The sequence below is a fragment of the Botryllus schlosseri genome, chromosome 6 (genome assembly GCF_051294905.1).
Source record: "Botryllus schlosseri isolate E-star chromosome 6, Bs_hap1, whole genome shotgun sequence".
NCBI lineage: Eukaryota > Metazoa > Chordata > Ascidiacea > Stolidobranchia > Styelidae > Botryllus > Botryllus schlosseri.
This window is the reverse complement of record NC_137241.1, coordinates 25,830,277-25,853,861: the sequence shown is the minus strand read 5'-3', so window position 1 is coordinate 25,853,861 and position 23,585 is coordinate 25,830,277. Positions and strand designations below refer to the sequence as shown.

The 23,585-nt window shown below is 40.8% G+C and overlaps 1 protein-coding gene across 2 annotated transcripts in view; it reads right to left on the bottom strand.

Annotated features, from left to right (window-relative positions):
• LOC145441835 (eukaryotic translation initiation factor 4 gamma 3-like) overlaps window positions 1-23,585 on the bottom strand; it is a 31,764-nt gene continuing 8,179 nt past the window's right edge. The window contains exons 1-10 of one of the 2 annotated variants that reach the window (XM_080319782.1): window positions 20,384-20,505; window positions 20,130-20,321; window positions 15,966-16,328; window positions 14,388-14,621; window positions 13,846-13,950; window positions 13,639-13,778; window positions 7,638-7,773; window positions 6,891-7,128; window positions 5,294-5,449; window positions 1-943 (exon numbers count right to left, since the gene is read on the bottom strand). In XM_080319782.1, coding sequence (XP_080175908.1) covers window positions 762-943; window positions 5,294-5,449; window positions 6,891-7,128; window positions 7,638-7,773; window positions 13,639-13,778; window positions 13,846-13,950; window positions 14,388-14,621; window positions 15,966-16,322 — 1,548 coding nt within the window. In that variant the 5' untranslated portion in view covers window positions 16,323-16,328; window positions 20,130-20,321; window positions 20,384-20,505 and the 3' untranslated portion in view covers window positions 1-761. Of the gene's footprint in view, window positions 944-5,293; window positions 5,450-6,890; window positions 7,129-7,637; window positions 7,774-13,638; window positions 13,779-13,845; window positions 13,951-14,387; window positions 14,622-15,965; window positions 16,329-20,129; window positions 22,446-23,585 lie in introns of those variants that run through there. The other variant, XM_080319780.1, reaches the window with a different exon arrangement.

Here is a 23,585-nt window from a genome sequence, read left to right as displayed (position 1 = left end):
TTGTTTCACAATCTGTATTCTCGTTTCTTAAATTTTCAGTCCTTCTATACATTGTACGTTCATATCCGTCGTCAGCACGACTACAATATATATATATACTATACACTATATCACAATCATTTCAAACGAAGAAACAACAATATAATTTCTACAGACGCAGCAGAGCTGTGTGTCCAACAAACGCATTTCAAAAATCCAATCCTACGTCCAACAAAACCACAATCCGATATTGTGTGGTGTCAGACGCGCGCACCAAAGCCATAATTTCAATCTGTAAACCCAAACGAATGCTTTTAAACACACCGAATCGTAACGAAAACCGCACCCGTCTCCCCCAAGACGGGCACAGTACCGTTACACAATTACAAACGTGAAACGTCGCAAAATTCTGTTCCTACGGCCGCTTATCGCCAAGATGATTTACAATAAATAAATTGACAATGATATCGAAAAAATAAGACAGGCTTCCACAGGATAGAAGCGCGTCAATATGGTTCAGAACAGTTGGACAAACAGCCCTTTGACACGGAAATCGAAAAGAGAAGATATTCTCGGGCTCGATACGAGAGCATAGTAACGGTCACGATAATTTGCTTGAAAAACTTACGGAGAGCAGAGTGAGTGAGAGAGAGAGGCTTGTCGAGAAAACAGTTCGAGAGCGAGAGCGATACACATTCTCTCATGACCGCGACTAGGCGCGTCCTGGCAATCCACCGAAACCAAGGTACCAATAAATCTTCAGAGATTAGAACACTAATCGGCTAATCGCCGTCGCTTTCCGGGTCGGCCGTACGCAGCCACGTAAAAAACATATTGACCGACGCCACCGCGACTCTTCGGCCCTCCTGCTCGTTGGGGTCTTCGGATTTCTCCCAGTTATAAAACGTTTGCTCCTGGACCACGTCTTCGTTGTAGAACACGTCAAAGAGCATGCGAAGGACGTCTGGTAAAATAAACGGTTGGGAATGAGAATTGGACGGACGATCAATTGCAGGCGGTCACACAAGTCAGTGCTAGTAAAGTAAATCAGTACGCTCGGTTTCCAAACTACTGAACTACTTTCGCCCCAAGAGTTTTCATTTTGGGGCAAGACTAGGCCTAGAATACCGACTTCCTGCTTGGAAATCGCACCTTCTACTTCTACTGGAGTACTAATGGAGTCATGTCAACTACTTCAAGCGAAAGTAGAATCTGAAGGTGTTAACAGTACTCAAGAAATAGAAGTGAGTTTAGTAGAGCGGTCGCATACGTTTAGTGTTAATAGTAATAGGCTTCTTTCAACGTTGTAGGCCTCGTGTACACGACCGACGATTGAATAGTCTCTCGGAGGTACAGAACTTCAGCCGAAAATATTCCGGTGTATTTCAATATAAATGTAGGAACAGCTTTCGAAAATATGTTCCGTTACCGTAATACTATTGTTAGTACTTTTGGCAGGAAGTTAGCAATTTCATTTATAAAAGTATTGTAGTCAAGAAACATACCCAGCTCCAGTAAGCAGAGCAAGTTGCCAAAATCTACTCAGCTACTCTGAAAGAGTCAGAGATGAGCGGATTTGAAATTTCTATGTCCTAATCCAATCCAAATCCGAACCTTCAAATCCAAATCCAAATCCTAATCCATAACTTTTTCAGATTCTAGTCCATGTCCAATCCTAATCCGATTCCAACTGGAAATTCAGAAAAAATACTAATTTATGCAATGGAGGGACTCGAAAATTTTCTTTCACAACCAAAGATTCACTTGATTCAAGATTACTTAGTAACCATAAGTACATTAATAACTGATCTGAATAAAGTTTGTCGCCATTCGCCACACGACATTTCAATCTCCCAGAAAATAGGTAAATCCAATCCAAATCCTAATCCGTTCTGAAAAAAATGTCTAATCCAAATCCAATCCAAATCCGACAAAATTTCACAAATCCTGTTTTTTCAAAACCTAATCCTAATCCATGCTCATCTCTGGAAAGAGTACAATGGCACTTTGCTAGTACTACAGACCACCTCTGCGCCTTATATATATATACTCGTAATGACGCTAACCGACATTTGTGCAGACACTTCTTGAAAGATGCTTTCAATGACTCGGAGACTGCACGATGCATATTCCACACGGAGGGATCGCTCGGAGAGGAAAATTCATTATCGTCAAAGTGTGTTGTGTAGCCTATATCGCGAGAATCCGAGACAAAAGGAGCATCTCGGATTTTATTAGTGAACCAAGACATAAGGGGCATCTTGGATATTTTAAGAGGTCTACAGGACATCCTGGAGACAAATGGGCATCTCGGACGGATAGATGATAAACGATCGGACAACACGGGGCTCGAAGAGTGAGAATTTCGCCATTCTTCAAGTACGAGGAAAGTGGTCCGTCTCATCATTGCCCAGCAGAACCGAAAAGCTTCACTTGAACTGCAGCAGTTCCCAGACTTTGAATATCGCAATGACAATGAGTACAGGTGACATGTAGGGCGCAACGATGGAAGACTAGAAAATTTACAGCTTTCACAAAATGGGTCATACTTAGATTAATTGCTACGCCGTTTGTTCCAAATCAGGTTAGAAATAGAATAACAGTTCCACAAAACCTCAGTCCCAATTAAGGCTGGGAGTAATGATGCGACATTCCAGTGCTCGGGTCCGAATCGCGTATCAATTGTGATGATTTCAGTCTAGTAGCGAGAGAGTATTTTCTCGGGCACCAAAATCATAGAATCGTGTCGATTTAGACCAGGGGCGGGCAACAAACGGTCCGCGGCCGGATCCTGCCTGCGAAGGGATTTTGTCCGGCCCGCGGACAGTTTTCCGTCTTACATGATTATGTAGCCCGCGGCCCCAGTCTGCCGAGACTTCCCACTACTTGCTTACTAGTGACTGTATGTTATTATATACATGTATGCGCAATGCGCATTGCGCAGCGTGCGAGAGTGGAGCTTACGCGTAAGTTCGTCGAAGCGAGAAGATTTGTATTATCGACATTTACGGTGTATACTCAACCCTAATGTCGTTTGTCGTAATCATGGTGTTTGTCGACTACAATGGTCATTTACACCAGGCTGATATTTCTTATTTTTCATTCCGTAACCGCCGACTTGTAGCACGGCACACTTCTAGGCTTTTGAAGACACCGCTTACGCTTAAATACCAGGGGTCGCCAACTCAAAACGGTTCGCGGGCCACTTTTCAAATTTCGTAGAGGACGCGGGCCACATGAATTCAATATCGGGATTAATTAGGCCACACAGTTGAACAATGATGCTATCTCGTCACATACTCAACCCTAATGAATTGATATCTTGGTAAATTTGGGGTACCGGGCTTATCGAACGCCTTGAAATCTTAATTAAGGATTGCACCGTGTGTTGATTGATCAGATAGAAGCAGACATGGCGGCGACTGTATGACAATGCTATTCTCAAATCCACATTGTCTGCGTCATTATCGGCGAGAAATGGCTTTGAAGTGACATTCCTGTCGTTAAAATACATTCATTACATACGATTTATTCCTTGTATATGTGGATAAATGGGCAAATAATGTATGGATTCAGCAATCCGGCCCGCCAAGTACTTAATTTTCCTATATCCGGCCCGCCGACTGGAGAAGTTGCCCGCCCCTAATTTAGACTTATGTTATCAACGAGAATTAAAGTATCGATACTCTATCCCGGTGCGGAAGCCTTGAACACTCGACTGGTCGTATCATACATTACGTAGCTACACAGGTTTGTGAACTTACATTCCGTGAAGTCTAAATCAAACCGCAGCATTTCTGCAAAGTGCAACGGAAAAGGTATGGGCTATGTTGTACCAGTAAACAGAAGAATCTTGTTTCGTTGGCTTTTACTAACTTAAATCTTGGCGTCAAATACAATAGTTAACAGCAGCAGTAACGTTTTAAGTACCAGCAACAGAGGAATTGGAAACTAATAATTAGAAAAGCAATGATTACAAAATACTATATGAATCACCACGGCGGAAATGTTAACTATTTTCTTAGCCGTCGCCCGACAAGTGTATATTTGAACTTACAACATCATCCATACTCTTTTTTGCATAGTCCTAGTTCAGATTCACATTCTTCAAGTTCGAAGGCAATCTTCTTAAGGCTAATTACTAGGGCCATTTAAAGTCATATTTTTTTCTATGCATCAGTAAGTCGTGAAATCAATTTTGACGCAAAAACCGCATGTGTATGGGGTATATTAAGAAAGTTATAAAGTCATATAAAGTCATATTTTCCTGATTAGGTCATATTTGAGTTATAAAGTCATATTGTTGTATACTTTAAATGAATAATGCTAATTGAAGCAATTACGCACTAAGAAAGTAAGGCAATTTTTGATTGAACGAAGGCAAACTGTAACGTTAGCCTACATAACATTACAGTCGCAGACCTATGAGGTCACACATTACATTATGAGGTCACACATTGCATTATGAGGCCACACATTGCATTGTGTTTCTACACAATCAGTTTTATTTTGTGCACTGAAGTGGGACGTCATTTGAAGTTCAGAGACTTCCACAAGTGAAAGAAATAGTCAACGCATGGGAAGCTGAAGGAGTTATTGTAAAGAGCGTCAAAGATTCAGTGAACGATCCAATGTTGACAAGTCAGTTAACAGAAATATGCCTCCCCTACAACAATATTTCAAACTTGATACCGAAAATGGAAAGTTGTGCGATGTACGTACACTATCAAAGAGGCTCATGCTGATCTAAATGCCCTCGATTTTGGAAAAGATCCGCTTGAGCTCAAAAATTACTGTAAGAACCGATTGGACTAAAACGATGTGAAACAAATTATGGCGATAAAAAGACAAGACATTTCACCAGCGCTGTATGCAAAACTGCAGAAGTGTCAACCAACATCAGCGTCTGTGGAGCGCTCATTTTCCTTACTAAAGTCATTTTTACGACCAAATCGTAACTTTAAAGACTCCAACATTCCACACTACACGAAACTGTACTACATAAGTGGTTTAAACTAAAAATAGATGTGTATTACTGTTATGTTGTTCATGTTTTACTCGTCAGTTCCATGAGTGACGTTGGTTACATGAAAAAACACACGATTTTCGCATAAAGTCATATAAAGTCATATTTTCCCAAAAATAAAGTCATATAATTGATTTCTTAAGGTCATATAAAAATGGCCCTACTAATTACACACTGTTATATCAGAAACTTAATTCCTATCTAGACTCCGAGCGGAACTAAGTGGCTCACAGCTATAAAATGATCAAGAACCACTGATGTGGAGGAACAAGAAATTATCTTCATTACCTCGCGGTTGACCGAGTTCGACCATCAGATTCTGTAGCGCGTACAACACTTGCAGCTCCCTGTCCTGTCGATTTTCGATGTATTTATTCAGCAGAATGCTGCGTTCTGTGATCTTATCTTCGACCACGGTCATTTTGTCGCCGTTTTTCGGATCGACTGAAACAGAAAAGTCGAATCCTGTGAAGTTACAAGCAGAGAAAATCACGCGCAACGCGACGTTCGCCCCGACTTGACAGCGTAGCTATAAGCTCAGCAAATATATTTGAATGCTCAGATTGAGATTTGGAAGTAGAAAATGGCTGTCTTTCCACTTTTAACCAGTTTTTTAATGAAAAACCACTCATTACACCTTGGATTTGGGATTTTCAAAAGCAGAAAGTAGCTCTGCGTCGTCATAACAACAGTGAGAATACGCCCCTCTGCATCACGACGACCGAATCTATTTTCAAAAATTGCGCCCATATCGTCAATCATTTTCCACTACTTTGCAAACTACCGTAATTTTCCATGTATATTCCGCAAAATGTTCACGATTTTTTGCCCTAAAATCGGGGGGTGCGTATTATACATGGGAACAACACGCTTGAAAAAATCTCCCTCAATAAAAAACTTGAAATCACACCTTTCTTCATGTTTGTTTCCAGTCGCGCATCACTTTCAGCCATGGTGCCCAGTAATTCGTATTATCAGTGTAACGCGCTACCAATTAGTAAAACACGTGATGCCAATTAACCAGAGTCTCTGCACAGCACGTAATCTCCTGCTGAGTTGGTTTGCCGTTTGCACGTGAGCGAAATTAGGTCATTCATTGATTGCTGGACGTGCGCGCGGCAATCCTCGCTAATTCATCAACAGGCCATGTGCGCGAAATATAATCGCTTGCGTAATCAGTCGCACCTCCGACAGGCGTGGTGTGCACGACACAACCGTTGGCCTGAGCAATCGCATCTGACCTCGTGCGCAAGATATCGCGTCGCCGGCCTCGCAGGCTTTGGCTACTATAGATATATCTACTATCGTATAGAGGCAATACCGTTACGTGTAAAATGATTAGCAATCGCATCTGTAATAAACCTTGTGCGCAAGACGTCGTGTCGCTGGCCCGAACTATCACGTTGCCAGCTTCGCAGGCTTTGGCTGCTCTGTACTATCGTTTAGAGACAATGCCGTTAATTGCATAATGATTAGCGATGGTTATGTCATGATTGTTCGACTGTGACATCGCAAAACAGAACAACATCGTGTACTAAAACACAGCTATTCATGTACAGTGAATGCAGGGTGCGTACTATACATGGGTACAGGCTTTTTCCCACAATTTCCATGCCATTTTAAGAGTGCGTATTATACATAGGGGCGTACTATACTTGGAAAATTACGGTTATCATTCTAGTACTATTCAAGCATTCATTTCTACTTCCACTCGAAGCAGTTTTGACTCGTCTTTAAAAACGCTATTTGCAGAAGAGTATAAATTTACGACAATACGTTTACCAGAGAACAGACTTCGACTACTTTGAAGCAGCCGCACTTCAAAACACATTTCATCAACATGGCAATTGACACTACTATAAACTAGCCGTTAAAAACATCTTACTTTTGAGAGATCTCCTGCATACGCTAATGGTGAGAGCGCGAATAAAGTCCGGCCCGACCGATTCTTTCGTCGTCAAGTTCTTTACGACCCAATCGAATATATCGCTGTTCGTCAGGCCCTTGTTCAAGAGCTGAGTGAGGTCCATCTCGAGGCGGTAACGTTTGCTGGGTTCGTTCTGTCTGGCTTTCAGCGCGGACATGCTCTGACCCCGGGGCTGAGCTCCGAGTTCTCGGATATTCTAAAACGCACAGATCGAATTTGCATCATGAATTGGACATTTGGAATGAAAATTTGGTATTACAAAACGTAGCGATACTAGCGCTCTTACCCATACTCTTGGGGATAAATTTTGGAACATACCGGTAATCCACCGTTCTCTCCAATATCATTTGTTTAAAACTAGCTGCTTCTGTTTGTTACCACTTATCTTATCCAAGTACTAAGAACATATTATATCATCATAGTGATGTGTGAATTTTGAGTAAATGCAGTTCCTGGTTTGGTTCACATTTTACACCGATATCAGCACAAGCTCACACTGTCAACAGGGGAAGCCGTTTCCTTCATTTTACTATAGCTCTCTTATATTCGCTCTTATCTTTATTTTTGCTGGTTTCATTTTCCTACTGAGCTGAGGGAAGAATTTGATTATCACTTCAAACATATACAGGGTTATCGGCCTTCAAGACTTTTGTCATCTCAAGCCTCGCTGTCATACGATGTAACGTCAGCAAATAAAAAACTTACATCATGTCTCACATTTACCAACGTGGTGCACTGCATTTTCATCTTGGACCGGTCGAACAGGACCGGTTTCACTGTCTGGACTTTGGTCCAGCCATCTTCATGTCCAACACGGTTTCCCATACGGTTCTTTTTACGACTTCCCTATAGACACAAATACATATGAGAAATTTATTAATGATACACTTCCGTATTACTCCAATTACAAGTGTGTTGGCTGTATGCACTAGATCAGTGGTACTCAACTAGGGTTCAAACCAACCCCAGGGCTTCGATGATCCATGGGTCGTTGGAGGTTAAGCCGCATATACACTAGGGTTGTTCAGAATTGACCGACTTTCAAAAAGTCTAGGTTTTCAGTCCGTTTCCCATGCCTTATACCAGGGCTGGCCAACCTTTTCAGCCAAAGGGCCACATTCGATTGACGAAATATTGCGCGGGCCACTTACCGCGCCCGCGCGAAGCGCGAAAATTTTTTGAAGTTTATAGGTCAATAATATTGTCACTTGACTATATTGCGGGCCTGCCGTATATCGCTGGGCCAAGTTTGCGAGGACTGGGCTATTCGGCGCATGGACATATCGATATTGAAAGCTGCGACCAACATGCGTCAATCATTCCGAGCCTAGGTTTCATAGTCAACGATCTTACTGCGAGCGCAAACGCAAGGTTGCATTTGTCTCGTGAACATAGTTAGACTCAATATGATACATCAGGCGTTCTTCCATTTTCACAAAAAGGGCAACAATATTAAAAACAAGGAATCGAGTGACAACATGTTGCGCTAAGCTTGTAGAAAATTTTTACTTCTGATAAATCTATCGCAAATTATTCTGCTTTATTGTAGTGTACGAAGATATACCAATATGTGACTGGCTGATGGATCTGTCAATGCGTCGGAACTGATATTTTAGTCATCACATCTCAAGTGTTGCGGCCAAACTAATCAAATTTTTGGTTGGCCTTGCATGTTCACAATCTGTGCAATCCATTTTTGATATTAGAAATTTCGGAAATTACCTCGCGGGCCACTCAAAACCTTCTCGCGGGCCACATGTGGCCCGCGGGCCACGGGTTGGCCGGCCCTGCCTTATACCTTAAAAACAAATCCTGGCAACTTTTTTTTGTACTTCATCCCCTGCATCCGTGTGCACATTGAGCTGGAAGAATAGCAGCTGAAAATAGGGGATTCCCCTAAAATCTGAGTGTCACGATTTTACCTAGCCTAGTTAAAGTGACATATGACATGGATTTATGCAGCTGTTGCGGTTTGGAGTGCTACAAAACCCCACTATACAAGGCATTCCTAGTTCAGGATATCATTTCCATGTCCCACCCAGCCTTAGAACTGCTCAAAACTACCTAAAACTGATAGTCATTTTGTTGGATCACATATCCTACACCCCTCAAACCTGTCCGGCACTGTTCATCAATTTCCTGGATCCCCATGTGCAAGAATGCAACTGTAAATGTAACATCCACTCACAGCCACATAATAAACATCACTGGAAACGAAAAAATAAGGCAAAGAAAGAGATCAACTTGGCAAAATATTACATAAATCAGGTGGATGAAATGGTTGCTTTCGAGAAATCTGCATATCTGTTCCGGTGATCTTCCACAGCTTGTAGGAGGCTCGCTCGCTGTTTTTTGTCATCCGTTATGAACGCAGCATAGTCGGTAGGCTATTCAATTTTACCATACGCTCTGCTGCATCATTAACTACTTCAACAGTATTCACAAATTCTTGAGCAGTCACGAAATCCATCAAATAGAAACCACGATTCTGGCCCAATCAAATCGACCATACTCATTGACTCAGAGACAGAGTCAGAGATCAGACTGAGAGGCATACATCTGCGATATTTTTCAGGGATTGGCATTTTCAGCAATTTAGCAGCCATCGCTTCCTTCAGTTTGTCAGGAATCGTTGGATTAGCCGAGAACGTGGTAAATACCACCTTTTCCTCAGTTAGATACCAATGATGTTTTCGCAATTTCTTGTATGCCACATCAGCAACAGTGCGATCGCATAATGAAAAGTTTTTCATGTCATGAAGGAATTTGAGATCATTCCAAGGTGCGTCACATGCAATACCAGTTTTCAACCAAGCTGGAACATAGAACAAAGCAATGAATGTATTGATTCGTTCGAACTTTTCAATGAACTCTTCAGAATAGTCCATTTGCTCACTCCACATGAACATTTTTTGACAGTACAGGACTTGACTCATCCATGTAGCGCTATGAGTAGCACCAGGCTTGCGAAAACGATGATCAACATATTTGTCATCCAAAATCGCCAAGGTGCCTGTTGCACATTCTCTGTAGTCATCTCTTATCAAGACTTCTTTCTGCTTTCCATCATTGGGTTTCATAAGTGGAATTATTTCTTGCTTTGCTTCATCAGCTTTCATCGCCAACCAGCTGCCTTCAATAAACTTCAGCGTTTTATAGCTTCTTGATTTATCAATATGTTTCCACTTCTTCTTGAAGGTATTAAAATCCGTGTTTTCAGGGCCTGTGGTTGTCGATCCAAACAAACACTTCCAAACCTCTCGAATGACCAGTTCATAAATATGATGGCGACAGGCATTGTAGAAAATTTTCCTGTTAATCAATTCATCAAGTAACGGAATCGCACCTTTGTTTTTACCAGTGTTTGAGGATGTTGTGTCAAACACAAGAGCTCTACCAGATTTTGTTAAATTCCAAAGTTCCAGCAGTTCAAATGATGCATCAGCCTTTGCTTTTCCTGTAGCACTTTCCAGAGTTTGAATGCCAAGAAGTTTCCCTTTCTTAAATGCGCCGGAATACGCAGACGATGCGAGCACTGCCAAGGCCTCAAATTGATATCCTAGACGACTCTTAGTGCGCTTTCCATCCCAGTGCAATGCAATGTGCTCTGGGGATTGGTGGATATTTTTTCAAAGATAGATTCGGAAATTTTCAAACGATTTGCAATGCGTCGTCGATAGGTCCCAGATCTTGAAAGATGGAAGTCATTAGGGTTGCCATCGCAAGCTTTAATCAGTGCTGCAGTTATCATGGTAGCGGCATTATCACTGACTTTCAAGCGATCAAAAACCTGGCATAGGTCTTCGTCGCTGAATAGGTTTACAGGAGCTTTTAGAGTCAAAAATTTAGCGGAATGACCAGATGTCGACTGTGCAAGTTCAAAATCAGTGCTGTGAGAAGTGTCAGCTACCTGTGAAGATGTAGATGAGCTCTCTGTAAATTCACCTTCGCTACTTGATGCTGGTGCAGACTCTCTTGCACTCATGGTCCGTCTCTTTTGTTGCATGATTTTCGCTTTCAACACTTTATCTTTGCCACCGATCGTTGCTAATCTCGGACCCCTTTGATCCTGATAAAATGCTATGTCTTCACGTTTTTTATCGTCAGAAAGAAGTCTACTTGCTTCAATTGTCGCTATCGCGTCAGGGGCTCCTATATCCCATAGCTTACTCAGTTTGGCTTCAAAGTCGCTTTGTTTTTTTGATACATATTGCCGGCCTGCAGTTTTCTTTAGTGACAGCCATTGTTTCCGTACTGTTTCCAATCTTTTAGTGGCATTGACTTTTGTGATAGTCTTTATACCAGCAAGTAACCAAAAACCGATCACTTCATCTACTGCGATCTGGATGTGTGACTTGACTGGTTCATTTTTTAAAAATGAATGCTCTCTCAGGTGTAGCACATATTGCATAACTTGCCTCAGAGTGGGCAACTTCGATCCCGTAATGGCTTCCTCAGATGGCCCAACTAAGAAATGCTGTGTCAGCGATCGTGTTCTTCTAGTTTTCTTCGGTACTGCTGCACTAGATGACGATTTTCTTTTTTTTCAGACATTTCGCACTACAGCTAATCCTAGAAAAACAGATATACATAAACTCAGTCAAGCAACAAAGAATAGTGGAAAACATTTCAGTTCTTTTAGAGTTTTAGGTCGAACACATACTGCATAACTTGCACAGGAGTAGCCAGATTAGATCTAGTTATAGATTATCGAAGATAGTTATTCCTAAATTGGAAAAACTCATACCAGTATATTGATATCTTGGGATAAAACAAAAAATTTAGAGCAACCGACTGGCGGTTTTCCCCAGTCACTGGAATAGACATTTGCAAGCTTTGTTTCTATCCCAGTAGAAAGGAAAAGAGTATCAGGTCTATTATATCAAATAGTTGTATACTGCTATAATACTATGTTCACTAATCACGCGCAAAACTCGCTAATAGCATGAGTCAAAACGCTGCCTGATAAGTCCTGCACCTCAATCGTAAACGCAGTCCATCAACAACAAAGCAGCAAGGCCCCTGACTAATCAATGATCCCCGTTTCACAGCCGTGCTCAGCGCTTCATCAGCGCTAGAACATACGCGTCACGTCAGTGAGAACACACGCCATTCCTGTCGAGTCACTGACAACGGGGGAATCCCCTAATTCCGAAAAAATTTTTAGGTGCATGAAAAAACGGCAATGTGCACACGGATGCAGGGGGTGAATTACAAAAAAAAGTTGCCAGAATTTGTTTTTAAGGTATAAGGCATGGGAAACGGACTGAAAACCTAGACTTTTTGAAATTCGGTCAATTCTGAACAACCCTAATATACACATTAGGGTTGGAATATCTTAAAAATGCTCCGTGTTTAAATTTTAAAAATCCCAATGTTTCTGTTAACCCCATGAAATTGGTGAGTTGTCTTCAAAAACAATGCAAAACAAATTTGACTCAATGCCAACTACCTAGTAGAGCTCAGCAATCACGGATAGCATGAGGGAGAAAATAAAACGGGGGCGCAGACTAGACGACCGTATCGCAACTCTGTCGTCAAAGCATCTCGATGGTGCAGACGAAGAAGAATATCATATCTCTCTCTCTCTAGTAGAAGCAGAGTTATTTGAGTTTTTCGTTGATAATTCCTGGATTAAATTCATTGGTGGATAATTTTAAATTTTTATTTCGAGTTCTTCTTAATAAATTTAAAATTTAAATTGGCTCTGCGGCGGTTTATACTTGTTAGAATGGAACCAAATTTAATCTGATATCAGGCCAATCATTGTTTTTTCGTGGCAAGCGTGAATATTACATTAGTAAATCACATTTTCACAATGCGCATGGAATGCTAGTCTGCCAGGTTCCGTCAAATAAGGCCTACGTGGAAATAAATGTACTACTCCAACTTGAAGATGCGGCCCGCGGCGTCATCAAAACTAGGAAATTGGCCCGCTATCACATTTGAGTTTAAAACCCCCGTTTTAGATGGTACACGATGGTACATAATTACATAATTCCATGCCGGTGCCATCAAATTTTAATTGAATAGTATATTCATTTCAATTTGAATATACTATTCAATTGTATATTGAAGTTCTGTACCTCCAAGAAGCTCTTCACATCATATTTTGTGGCACGATTGCTGATATACAATGTTCTTTTCAATTCTCGGCTAGTTGCTAATGAGTGCTCAGCCGAAAACATTCGGGCTGATTTCAGAATGAATATACTATTCAAATATTTTGATACAATTGAATAGTCTACTAGTTGCTACGAGTTACTACTCTAGTTACTACTAGCTGCTGACGATTACCCCTGACGAGTGTCAGCCGAAAATATTTGGGTTCTTTTCAATATGAATGTATTATGCAATTGTATATTGAAGTTCTGTACCTAAAAGAAGCTGTTCAAATATTTTGATGCCGACGAGATGAGTTGAAAAAGTTTCAACATGGGCCAGATGCATTCACATTTCAGTGGGTTGACCCTTTTGGCGTTTGCGGTTCAAATGTCATCAAAACATTATTACCGAAATTTATAATTGCACCTTAACGCGAGTGTTTGCAAGCATGAATTTGCCATTCGATGTTTGAAATTAATTAATGCACTCGTATCAATTGTTTCTGGGTCAATTCTATGAATATCATGCGGCACAAGCATTGGAAGTTTATGAACCACTGCTCCAAACATCGACCAGTAGACAAGCACAGTTTAAAATTTACACAGCAACCTGTTTCTGAATTGGGTTCGGCGTGGAAGCCAACTTCTGCTGCAGCATCTCCTGTTCGTTTTTAGCGTCCTGACGAATCTGACCGAATGTTTTGGGGCCTTGCGTCTGAATGGCGTGTGGCACCCAGTTGTTCTATCACAGAAAAATGAATGAAGATTAGAAAGAGTAGCAGACAGGCGCAAGTCACAGAGCAGCGTACCGTTCTCAAATTATTGACGTCTTGCAGCAAGAGTCGGACACGAGACGAAGTACGTTTTTCGTCAATAATTTTCTGGATGTGGCTGAAATACTGGTCCATCCGTTCCTGAAAGGCGACAACATACAATAGAATATGTCATCAAGAGTAGCAATTAAAGGGGCACTGTGCACTAAATCCAACGTAGACTCAAATTCAAGACGAAAAAAGATTTTGACAGCAGCCATTTTTCCGAGGTATAACTGTAGTTTGGGTGGAATTCATCAATCTGTGGAATCTAAGTGACGTGTCATCTCTTAATCCGTTGTGAAATTTGTGGCACGGATTTCTTCACTGTCGCATTCTCGACGTGATTAAGCAGATAGTTGTCAGTTGATGCTATGGTGTTATCCGGAAATTTCGCCAAGGGTTAAGAAGCGTGACCTCGATTTGTGAATATGGCGCCTTTTGAAATAAAAATGGCTGCTGTCAAAAACTTATTGTGCACTCTCAACTTTAATTCAAAACTGCATCGTATTGAGATCTTATAACCGTCGAGCGGTCACCTTAGCTTTCGGATGGTCGAGATCCTTCCCTATCGTAGTTAGAAGATGGCACAACGATTCCAGATGGTCGTCGTCTTTGGCTTTGAACAGGGTCATGATGCAGTTGTGCATAATCGGCTCGGTCAACATGCGAACCTTGAAAAGTTCTCCGATAAAACGGATGTTTCCGAGTGTCCGTCGGCGGTCCTTGAATTTGGCCGTGTCGTATTCTACTTTTAGTTGGGGCGCCAGTTCCTGATTAAAAAAGTAGGGTCATAAGCACAAGAAAGAAAATGGTTGGGCAAATCAATACCAGAGTGATTCGATTATAAATCGAAAATAAGGCTTCGACATCGCAAGAGTGTGAACGATGTGGGAAGTTAAAAGGCGTATCTTTTACGTGACCACATAGAAAATAACGCTAGTTCCACATTACATCAGTGATAATCTTGAATATTTTTGACCATACCGGTACCCATTTCATTGCACTTTATGAAAAGATATGGCGCTTTATGTTGCGGCCTGCCTAAAAATACGAGGGTCGCCGCTACCCTATCTATACCAATACATAATTTTTTGGGTCTTCAATAACGGGTTTGAATGTCTTAGACATGATTATTATCGAATATGAACGTATTATAAACTCGCATAAACAAGAGCTGTTCGCCCACATAACATGTTCAAACGGCGGGGAATTTTAGCGTATGCGTGAAAATTGCAATTTCAATTACTCGGAACGCCACATTCCCCACGGTGGAGGAGTGCTCGACACTCGGGAGAAACCTCATTCATCATCGTCAAATATTGTGTATATGTTGTGATTCCGAGACAAAAGAGGCATCTCGGATTGTATGCGTATTGTGCATTTGTGTAATTGTGCATGAATGTGTGTTGTCTCCGGGACAGAATATAATTTCAGGAGACCTCAATCAGGGGCATCCAAGATATATGGGGCATCTCGGAATTGGATACACTGATACAATCTGATTCAGATACACAGCGGACACACGGGCTCAGGCAAGGAGTTTCGCCGTCCTTAACACTGTACGAAGTGACCGAGGGCAATCATCATTGCCCGATCCGCAAATAAACAACAACGGCCTAGCACGTCGAAAAGCAGACGTGTCATTGAGAGCGAGTAAAGACTGTTATTTTTTCAATAAATGGCTCTTATATAACTCTTCATCTTAATGTCGAAGCTTTGAAATCTCAATTGGTCGTATCCCGTTAGCGGAAATGACATTTTCGGCAAAGCATTGTCACAAAGTGCAATGAAATGGGCGAGTTTGAAATAATCTATATTGTGATATAGAACTGACATATTCTTTGTCGCCTTATAAAAAGTACATATATTTGAGCTTTTCATATCTCTCATACTGATACGACATCATACTGAGTAATACTTGCTGTTGAATTAATGAATTGAATTATATTTTGCTTTGTAGGCCTATTTATATATTCTTGGTGAAACCGAATAGATTCTCTCTCTCATATTCTGATACTCGATTTCGAATTGAATTACTCAGGTGTTCAATGATAACATCCAATCACCATGCCATCACATCGGGAACATAGCAAGAATCGAAAATCTCCACAAACCTGGTCGGTGTTGGACTCCATTTTCTTTTTCAACTCGAGAAGATGTCCGCGGTCAGAATCGTCCCGTTCGAATTCCTTCTGGCACCTGGTCAGGATGAGCTTTCGAAACTCGACCGGGCCCGTCGCGTCCTGCTGGTCGGAGCTCTCCTCCGCGGTGACGCGAATATGCGTCATCTGCCGGCACATGTTTGCATAGACTTCTGAGAAGTTGGGCTTGTCAATGGCCTTTTCGAAAATCAGGTTGACTGTGCCTCTGAGCTTTCTCTCTGTGTCGATTTTCAAAGCCAGCACTTCATTCATGACGTCTTTGAACGTCGATCGCGTGATTTTGTGCAGGATCACCCCGATACCACGCATGATACCCTGGACAGAGAAGTATACATCGTGAACGACGTGGAATGTTAACAGCTACAATGATTCAAAGTCAAAAATTGTCCAGACAGAGCGCCAGAATGACAAAATTTTGGGTAAATATACTTGATTTCAGTAGGATTAAACCCGATCTGTACATCGTGAACTATCGCTACTGCTATTACTACTACTATTTTTAAAAAGGCATAGCTACAATTCTAATTGTAAAGTAATTTGGAAAAGATACAAAAATTGTCTAGTTGTCAAACTCTGACCAGCATAGTCATCGCTGTCAATGATCAGTCTGAATTATCGATTGGAACAGACCCGAACATCAAGTCCAATAAAGAAATCCGAAAGTTTCATGAACACCACGTAAAAACGCTTTCCATGCTATTCGGCAGCAACATTCAGTTTGCTAAAGTACGCTACAAACGCCACACCGGGTCAGACATGGGGTGATTACTTCATGAATGTAATCGATTGCGATTACGATTACTTCGGAATCACGCGATTACGATTACGATTACAGCAAAATCAGGAAGTAGTCGATTACGATTACGATTACATTGGAAAAGTAATCACGATTACTCACGATTACATTTATTTTGCTTCTTAAAACTAATCTCGGAAGATATATTGAAAACAATATAAGGTTGCGATGAAAAAGGCCTGATGAGATTACAACTTTCTTTATAAATGATATGTCATTTGATTGTTACGTCACAATTCACCCATTCCTCCTTTGTAGGGGACGATTTATCGCACCCAAGGATTTGCATTCTTGCCAGGCTCGTAACCGCTGCTCCCCAATCTCTCCAATGGGTTGGGAGCGAACTCGAAAGGCACTCAAAACTATTTCGCAAATCAACAGAGAGTATTTTCGAGAGATTAAATGGACTTTAAAATTTTCTTGGAGTGACTCTACAACAGGGGTGGGCAAACTTTTGAGCTCGCGGGCCGCATTCAACATCTGAATCCATTCGCGGGCCGCACTATATAAAATTGAGATTATAAACCAAAACGCATTATTGGTGTTTGATTATATAGTGAGGACATGAAGATATTATATATGCCAATTTAAAACAAACCAAAGATTGCTTTGATGATATCGTACACACGTCAGAAATAGTGACTAGATTTCATAGGCTGGCCGACCTCAATAACCAATTTGTCAAAACTATAGTAGAGATGATAGTCGGTTATCCCGAATCTTAGAACAAGATTGAAATTTAAATCTGTGAAGAGCGATCTGTTCATAGATTTAGTAATTCCGCTTTCGGTTCAGTTCCAGGCCACACAACGCTGACAGCATCATAACCATGGTAGCTTCTACCATATGTGTAGATAAAATATAAATACCCTAATTCTACGCATACAGAGAACGAATCTACCAAATTAAGACACGCGCGAATCATTTTTATAAGCACATCACTGAAATGATTAAAACTGGAGTTGCCAATCTGAAATCACAGTCTTGAGTCGTGATCCGAATTATGTCAATGTCGTTTAGTATTTCTGTGATGTTTAGCAGAAACCCTTCAAACTTCGTGGGCCTCGAGATCGGGCTGTCGCGCCAGAAATTGAATATAAGAAACAATATAGTAAGTATTTAACTTAGAACAGTTGTTCTTTTTAAGACACGCCCCCCTTATGATGGTGAAAGATTTCGCGCCCCACTTGTCGTCATATCACGAAACGTAACATACTCGGATGCTAGCAAACATAGCCGATAGTTTGCTGGCATGGAAGGTTACGACTGTGGATGAGAGATTTTTAAATATGAAATTCAGACTAAATACAGAGCAATAACTATGAATTATATGTAAATCGCGCGAAGCGCGAAAAAATTCAGTTGAGCTCAGCTTCGCAACCCCCTTCAGATGTTTTCACTCCGCGCCCACCCCAATTTGAGAACCACTGCCTTAGAATTATCATGGTGAAATATACTAAGAAAAAATTTAATCAAGTCCCTGCATTAATTCGATTTTTAGTAAGCTTTTTATCAATATTTTTTTAATCTGTTTCTTTAGACTCTCGCGGGCCGCACAGAACGGTGTTGCGGGCCGCATGCGGCCCGCGGGCCGTAGTTTGCCCACCCCTGCTCTACAATGACGCTAGATTGTCTCTAGATAGATTTTTGAAATGCGTACCTCTCCCGCTCAAGAAAAAAGCATGCATAAATTATAGGTATAGGCATTTCGGTCCCAATCATTACCGCGCCATGAGACACCAAAAGATATATGCAGTTTCGGCCAACATGCGACTCCACACGAAGTGTGCTTCCAACGCAAGACCCTTACCGAAACATTGGGTATGTAGCCTATCCATTCTCAATAGCAGCAGTGGGTGGGCGTGACCAATAATCATGTCCTATCAATCTGATCCCCACAATACAAATGCCATCCGGGGCACCCACGGAGGAATGAAGACATGACAATTTGAGTGTGCGTCTCACGAAAGTTTTTCCTTTAGTCTGCTACGTTTGGGCAATTACAATATCTTTTGATTATATAACAGACGGGAGGTCACGAATTAACAACAGAATAAAGTACTTATAGCAACACACCATATGTTATTATTATAAATTACGTGCCCCCAGCTTTGCAGGTAAATCTGACAATCGGGGCGGAGAGAGGATTAAAAATAAATTGTAGCATCACGCAATAACCAATATTATTGACGAAATGCAGTCATCAAATTGAAAATTGACCACCCTATCGGGGCGTAAGATCAACGTTTGGAGTGGGAGACGAATTACTGTTTTGGTTCTGATGCTAGCCACAACCCACGCTAACATGGTGTATAAGAGGACTGCTATGGTGGCAGGTCCAAATGTTGAGTAAAGAATTGCGAAATAATGATTGACGCCCGTTTAAAGTAGAGTCATACGAGAATAAGATAAAGTGATATAAAATTCTGCCTTCATTTGATACAGATATTGCTTGATGCTGTTACGAGAAAGGGCAAAGAACGGCTCGGTTATGATATATATCAGCAGCTGTTGATTTTTAATACTTCAGTTCAGTTTATTAATAAAATTTCATCATTACAAAATCCCACAAGACTGCGATTCAATGAAAAGATAAGAAGGTGTCGTAACGACTTGGAGAAGTCTTTGAGATTAGACACCCACCCTTCGTTGTGGAAATCGTAATGTTATGTTTCATTTGACGAGTACAAATTTCAAATATTTGTTCGATGTACGTACCTATGCCTACTGCTCGCCAAGCAGCAACGGTCAAACTGCGTTTAACTACGCATAACCAAATATCAATACATCCGTTACTATTTGAAACTACAGGCAGAGTGTTGATTATTATCCTGCTGCGAGGTAATGACGTTTCGAGGGTATTGATAATCAGATATACAGCATGTCGGGTGTTCTTACAATCACTATCGTTATCGATCATATTCGATACAATTACACTACAAAGTACAAATCGAATATCTATTTACTATGTGTACTTAGCCTACGCATTGACGAGCAAACTAATACTTCTGACGTAATAATCAGCAATGGCGTTTAAAAATCATACGTTTCTGCTATCGCTAACCTGGCATCATATCTCTTTCTTGTTCACGAATGTCTAGTTTATGTCATTGCCCTTGTACAAATACAAAGTAATCGTTGTTTCACAAAGAAATCGATTAGATATGTGAAGTAGTCGATTACGATTACGATTACTTCGGAATTTTTTCGAATGTAATCGATTGCGATTACGATTACTTGAAAATGTTGTAATCGTCGTAATCGATTACGATTACTAATCGCGATTACCCCATGTCTGCACCGGGTCACACTTCACCCACCAGAGTGTCCAATTCTTCCTGAGACAGTTTCGAACTGGTATCGCGTTTGATCGGTTTCCAAGCGCTCGCCGCGGTCTTCAACTCCACATCACCTGTGCATTTGCCATCATCAGAAAGAATTATCAATTCATCATTACAAATTTCTTCTTTTGTTTTGACCAATCTTCTGAAAGCTTCCACCAGATCTTCCAACTGCATCATGATTGCGACATGAAGAAGATCATTCGTCTTTTTATCACTAATTTCTAATTTACCAGAATATATGAAATCGACGCAATTTTTCACACACTCAAAATCCACATCTCTGAAAACCACTTTTCCTTCGCGGCTCTCTTTTGTGCCGTGCTTTAATATAGCTTTGAAATAATCCGATCCAGCCGACAATACATTTTTGTGGGCATGATACACATAATTTCCGACTTGAATTATGAAGTCACAATGATCCTTTTCTTGTTTCATTCGATTCAACTCGGCCATCATCTTCGCTGAATGTTCCTCCACATTTGAACACACAACCTGCACCATGATTAACAATAAACTACAATATAAACTTATGGAGTTGAGTATATATGATGACTTAACATCGGTAATACATGTTGAATCACAATATTTATCAGTGTCACGAATGAATTGAAGCATTAACCATCATTAGGGCGAATTTTTGTTGCACTAAAATCGCGAGAAAGTTGCATTTAATTTCAGCAAAAGTTGCAGTAAAAAGTTGCAAGTATATTTTTTGTTAAATTATTAGGGTATGAGATACTCGAAAGGTTCCGTTGTAAAGCCTAGTTCCTGCAGAGCTGTCAAATTTGTTACTTCGCCATTTAACAAACGGTCTGGCGACACCGCTAAAAACTACATACTTTCCCACCACACAGCAAGAAAATTATGCAGTGCGGGAATAATTTTTCCCCCAAAAGCCAAACAGCATAGCGATAACCCCCTCCCCAAAAACAAGTCAAATAACACACCCAAAACCTCCTAGGTCTGCAAACTTGACCCAAGGCATTACAAAAATACTCACCCTCAGCGACCATCAACAGAATCAATAGCCTGAAAAGGGTGATCCACTATCTCAAATTTAAATGACAGAATTAATAAAGCGATCTATTTACACATTGTTCGGACACTGTCATGCTTGGCAGGGGTTGTGTCATAGATAACTGTGAGATGCAGCTAACCCATCATATAGCTCTTTGTTATGAAAATCAAAGAGAATAGAACCATACTAGAACTAGTTTATAGCATGTTTTTAAATCAATCCTTTACATTTTTACGCACTATCAGATAAAAGTTCCAATAGGAGTTGGCATGAAAAACAGAGAAAAGTTACACCATAAAATCCCTCCAAACACTATATATTCTGAGTATCTAGGAAGCTGTCTGAAGCTGTAAAAAAAAGTTGCAAAAACTTGCCCTAATCATCATACATTGAATCTCACTTGGACATTGGAGCTATATTATCCTGTTCTTCTACGGGCTACTGCGCGTCATTAAACCCCCAATTTTTGTTACATCATGCTTGAATTACTATCACAATTTCCGCAGTAACTTTGAAACCGTACCCATCCATACTATCAATATTTGTCAGGTTATATTTTTATCTGAAAAAGACATACGCAATGTACAATGCGAAGTAATGAACATATAGGATGCCGAACGATGCGCAGTTGCGGTCTTTTTTACACTAACCAATGATATATATATATACAATGATTGGAAACTCAAACGAGCACTGCATTTTAGCGTGTCGCTAGTGTAGCTTCACCGGGGTTATATTGACGACGTAAACAAAAGGTTCGTCAGCAATATTTCTTTAGCAACTAGCGCTAATGTAGTGACAAGTTTCTATCATGACCTCTGTTGAAGGTGAAATATGTGCATACTGTGCACTGTGTGCAGGTTTTGGCCACTACCGGTAGCATGGCTTAATATTTTGACATAACCAATGTGCCAGTATGCCTATGTGATGTAGGCTACATTGTAGCACATAACGGTGCAGATTTCTAGTACAAGGTATTGTTGGGATAAGGTCACTATCTTCATGTCATTGCAAATTTTCAATCAAGTCAATAAGCCATTTCGAAATTTTTAAATTCAATTCAAGCATGGTCTAAAATTGACTCGAGCAAAGTCTTCTCAAGTTGTGAAAGTACGCAAAACCAACTTGAGGTCTTCACAAAAACATCCCATATTTGAAGTAATTATAGTCATCATTCCGTTCTACGGAGATTCATATTGTGATTTGAATGCAGCTATATACAATTGAATAAATCCGAATATTTTCGGTTGCTACTCGTCAAGGGAAATCGTCAGCTGCTGAAGATACAGTATACAATTGACTAATAAACGTATGAAAAACTGGTCTTGACCTACTTTTTCAAACTACTTGAGTACAATTTACAATAATGTAAGGGTTCAATAAAGGCATCGACAATACAACAGCAATAACAATATATACAAAGTGACATTACACTTGTACGGTTAGCAAGAGCAGGGCTTTCAGAATTAACAGACAGCCACCGGTGAGGTAGACTACTCCCGAGGTGCACAACAGGTTAGGGGATAGTTCTGCCCCATATCTTGAAACCCGCGTGTGATCAATATTGCTCTATCAATCGTTGTGGTGACAGTCTAATTCTCGAGGATCGTCTCACAGGATTTTCCAGTGCAGGTTTACTTGAACCGTTGGCCTCTTGATTGTTTCCTGGTTGCTTCGAAGCTATTTGACAATATTCCACCAGCTTTTCCTGATGCGGAAAAGATGGTTTTGGTTCCTCTGGAGGGTTGTACATCCGTCTCATTGTTCGATAGTTCTTTTCAATGATGAGCGCTCTAGGATTCTCATGCATCTCATTGATGATAGCCATCTTTTCGCAATCTGGAATGTATACATGTTCTCCAATTCCAAATCTATCATTCTCAACCACACAATGTTTTTATTGTGACTCGCAGCCATACTCTGCCTCCCTTTTTCAGAGATCTTCGACATCAACAGTCTGTGGTCATAGCTGGTCGGGATGACAAATCACCTTTGTCTTCAATCTGTGTCTCATGCTGAGTTGAGCTGGCGAGAAACCCTTTTGCAAAGGGTTATTCCTACAGTTCAGATAGAGATCATCCGATTTCTTGAGCAGGGCCTTTATACTTTGCACTCCTCTCGCGATGAAGCCATTGCCCTGGCTATATTTTGGAGAAGGGGTAAGGTGCTGATAATTCCAAGCTGAGGAGAACTGGGAAAATTCAGAAGAAACGAAGACTGAAGCATTGTCAGTAAGTGGGACATCACAGCTACCATGACGGTATAACGCATTATCGAACCGAGAAATTGTGTCCCGTGACGTGATTGTTTTATCGAATGAGAACAGTTGTATGTCTCTGGAGTAGTAAGCCATGATCAAAAGGTAGTTATTATCCTCCAGTTGAAAAAAATCGGCAGCAAGTCGAGACAATGGG